Source organism: Nicotiana tabacum, chromosome 19 (genome assembly GCF_000715075.1).
Source record: "Nicotiana tabacum cultivar K326 chromosome 19, ASM71507v2, whole genome shotgun sequence".
Classification (NCBI taxonomy): domain Eukaryota; kingdom Viridiplantae; phylum Streptophyta; class Magnoliopsida; order Solanales; family Solanaceae; genus Nicotiana; species Nicotiana tabacum.
The window spans coordinates 72,348,663-72,352,399 of record NC_134098.1 but is presented as its reverse complement, the minus strand read 5'-3'; the positions used below and the strand labels follow the sequence as shown (position 1 = coordinate 72,352,399).

At 32.3% G+C, this 3,737-nt stretch overlaps 1 protein-coding gene across 1 annotated transcript; it reads right to left on the bottom strand.

Moving 5' to 3' along the window:
• Nucleotides 1-158: 158 nt before the first annotated feature.
• On the bottom strand, nucleotides 159-2,671 carry LOC107797070 (serine carboxypeptidase-like 40). Its single transcript, XM_016619924.2, has 8 exons — nucleotides 2,293-2,671; nucleotides 1,869-1,976; nucleotides 1,488-1,762; nucleotides 1,142-1,393; nucleotides 910-1,028; nucleotides 692-787; nucleotides 488-593; nucleotides 159-389 (listed from the first exon to the last, which is right to left on the bottom strand). The coding sequence occupies exons 1-8, from the start codon at nucleotides 2,663-2,665 to the stop codon at nucleotides 240-242; spliced, it is 1,479 nt and encodes a 492-aa protein (XP_016475410.1). The 5' UTR covers nucleotides 2,666-2,671; the 3' UTR covers nucleotides 159-239.
• Between the last annotated feature and the right edge of the window lie 1,066 nt (nucleotides 2,672-3,737).

Here is a 3,737-nt window from a genome sequence, read left to right as displayed (position 1 = left end):
GAGTGCAAGCTTAGCTTGTTATTGTGGAATAATATTTGCAGTTGACTAACACTTAACGGCGCACGTTTGATTCTCAAAAAATAAAAAATAAACAAAGAGAGAAAGAGAGAGGAGAAAAAAGAGAGATCTCATAAACTAGTTCAAGTAATCTCGTTCCGTTCTATTCAACTTTGGCTAAACAAGCTCATGAAATGATTAATAATATCATAATTAATTACACAAAAGGATTAGCTGCTTGTTTAAGCATTTCCTGGAGGTGGTGTACCAGAAAGGAAGTGAGAAATAAGAGAAAGGGCTCTAGCAGGTTGGTAACTCGGAACTTCATGTCCTGCCCCTCTTACTGTTGCTAATGTTAGTCCTCCTTTGTATGTTTCTATGTATCCTCCAACCTACAATATCCAATTGAAATTATTAATTGTTTTTTCAAAATAGAATTTATAAGCTGTTTTAATTTAATGAGCAAGTAATTAATGATTTTTTTAATTACCTCTCCTCCATACAACCAAGAGCGCCAAGGTTTGTCTACTGTAAGGTCCATTGCCTTTATTGATCTCTTTGATGAAGTTACAGGTACTCTTCCATCTGTATCACCACTGCATTTTACAAGTACAAATATATATTAAATTGAAACATAGTATGTCATTAAATACTTTCGAATGAATACTGAAGGCAAAATTCCTTATAAAATTACCTAAAAATCCATACTCGAACACCATTTGCCAAAGACTCTTCTAGGAGAGGAATTATAGTCAACGGACTATCTTTCCAATTGTAAAAAAGAGGATCACTACAAAAGGGAAAATAAGTGTTGGATTGAGAAGAGAACGCAGACAAGAAAAAGCTAATTTTTTTTTTATATAAATGAATATAATTGACAGTATCTGTTGAAATTTGTTCATTTACAATTACCTGCAAGCTTCCCAATCATAGCTGATATTGGTGACATTAGCGTGGAGTGCCTCTTGAACATCCCGCCTATTCAAGTAAGCATAAATGTAATTGTCGGAGCAGGGATCAAACTGCAATGTCTGCATCAAATAAGACGTATAGCAATTCTTGCATTATTATTCATCGCCTAAACAATTTCTACATTATAATATCCGCATAAAACAAAACGACTAATGCAAGATATCCCACTTACAAAAGGTAATTTAGGGTGTTTGGTGAGATTGCCGTCGTGGCACAGGGGAAAAAAAATGTTGTAGATGTCAAGGTTATCGGTATTGTTGTCTGAAACTGCACCTGCCTTGTTGCACTTTTCCTCGTTGTAGAAATCGGAGTAACAATATTTCTGGATATCAAGGAAAGTTTGATCTGAAATTAGGGCATGAGAAGCAAAGTATTCATACATTCCTACGTTATCTGTATCTTCATTGATCACTGCATTCCCAATCTGCAATTTGTTGCAAAAATAATCAGTCTGTGGCATGAAATTCATAAGAATTTAACTTATATACACTAACAACGTAAATAATTAGAGAACTTACGATAATTCCTTTTAGATTGATAAGAGTCTTGTTGGAGCGCTTGTTAAGGTGAAGAATTGCATGTGCCAATTGAGGTACATAATGCCCAGCATAGCTTTCACCAGAAATGTAAAAATCTCTGTTCTTGTACTCGGGAAATCGCTCGAGCCAATTCAGTAAAAATACAACATTATCATTAGCTGTTCTCTTATCTCCAGTTGAGTTGAAGTCACTGCTTGTATTTGTATAAGAAAATCCTACTCCAGCAGGAGACTCCAAGAACAATACATTTGCAGCTATATAATTCAATCGGAGAAAGTTAGGATTAATATACACTCCAGTTGATAATTTCTCAATTGTTTCCAAATATTAATAGTAGAGAAATTAAAGTAAAGAATTTACCAAGATTCCATGCATAATGATTCCTGTATAATGTTTTTCCATCACTGTGAACTCTAAAAGGTCCGAGTTCCTCCATGGCTCCAAATGCAATAGACGAACAGCCAGGACCTGCAGATATAGTTCATGGCATTTTAAGTATATTTTCATAAAATTGTATATATTTAAGATTAATAACAATATTATGAGCAAATCCAATAATCTATTGATAAAAAACTTTAAGTGTTTATTGAAGAAAGTGATTATGAAATTTAAAATATTAAGATAATAGTAATAAAAAGAAAATTTGGTTTTTAATTTACCCTTTTAATGAAAAATATTACTAGTGGAAAATATTTTTTCTCAAATAGCTTAAACTATACATGTAAATGAAAAGGTTTTTGTCAAAAGTATATAGTATAACACAAAAAAAAAATGATGTATATACCTCCATTAAGCCAAAGAAGAAGGGGCAATGACTTGGAATTCTCAGCTTCAGTAAAGTAATAATACAAGGCACGACCAGCAGATTCATTGACAGTCACATAGCCACCATATTGTTGGAATTTTACTGGTGGTTGTCCTGGCAATTTCTTGATCCAATCTTTTTCTTTCTGTCCCTCTTGAGGTAGAATAACTTTGTCTAAATCTACATGGTTAAGGGCTGCCTTAAACTGGCTCTTGTCAATGGATGAATCTTTCTTTTGCTTAGCCTTGTAAAATTTTCCAAGAACATCACTTTGCCTCTTTCCAAGGCTTGAAGCAACAAAATGTGACAAAAAGAGGGTAAAAAGTAGGAAGAAGAAAGTGATTTTTCCCATTTTCTGATCTTTTTTGTTTCTCTTACGAAAAGTGGAGATATAAGGGGGTTTATATATTGCAATTCTGTGTGATTCCTGATTTGATTATTATACCATTTTGGTACTGAAGGCAAATCATTTTTTAACAAATTGGCGATGTTATTGGGATTATGATATGACTTGCTCCAATTACGCATGATTTTATACCAAATATAGTTGTTGATTTCTTGCATTTGATAATTTTACTATATTTTGATTTCTGAAGACAAATCAGTTTACAATAAATTGGCAATCACTGGGACTATAGTATATGACTTACTCTAATATGCAATATTTTATGCCAAATATAGTTCTAACAGACAGGATTCTATTACTTGATTTTCGCACTTTTGACATGTAAATGAAAATAAAGTGAACTTTAATTCAAAAGAGGGCGTAATAGGAATGAAAATCTTGTAACCAAAATAAAATTAACTAGTACGTAATTTGTGCAGAAACTACAAGTGATTACGGATTAATTTGTTAATAATAAGATGAGTTATTGTACCCTTTTTAGCAACAATAGGTTAAGCAATTTTCAGTCATCAGTCATTTTACAGAAAGAATAGAAGGATTCCCTCATAAGACATCCATTGAAAATTTATAGACATCCTATCATACGGGGAGGATGTATCATTATATAGCGGCTTAATTGAACCCATACCTTTCGATACAGAGCATAAATTTATGTGTAAAATTTTATTAAAATTACAAAAATAGTAGATATGAACCCATAACTTAACAAATATAATTAGTTCAATGCTAAATGTTAGAAATAAACCCCCCACAGAAATAATATTCACGGTAATAACGGCGAAATAATAACATAGTACATGTTTACCCGTAAAATGGTACAGTTGAATTTGTTACATGATTTAAAGACAAGCAAACTGATTTGATCCGAAAATAATAAATAAATACGATTAAAGATAAGACTTAGCGTTAAAATCAAAGGAAATGGCAAGCTTGGCTCCGAGAGCAATGTCTCCAAGGACAAAAATAAGAACAATATGCAAGAAAAAGTAAAGTTATATTATTTAGCTTGAGCGTAGAA

What these genes read in the sequence shown, in the direction of transcription:
- LOC107797070 (XM_016619924.2), bottom strand. Translation starts at nt 2,665, where the DNA reads ATGGGAAAAATCACTTTCTTCTTCCTACTTTTTACCCTCTTTTTGTCA. An exon ending in TCAATCTAAAAGGAATTATC is followed by an intron (nt 1,394 to 1,487) that starts GTAAGTTCTCTA and finishes AACAAATTGCAG; the next exon opens with ATTGGGAATGCAGTGATCAA. An exon ending in TATGATTGGGAAGCTTGCAG is followed by an intron (nt 788 to 909) that starts GTAATTGTAAAT and finishes TCCCTTTTGTAG; the next exon opens with TGATCCTCTTTTTTACAATT.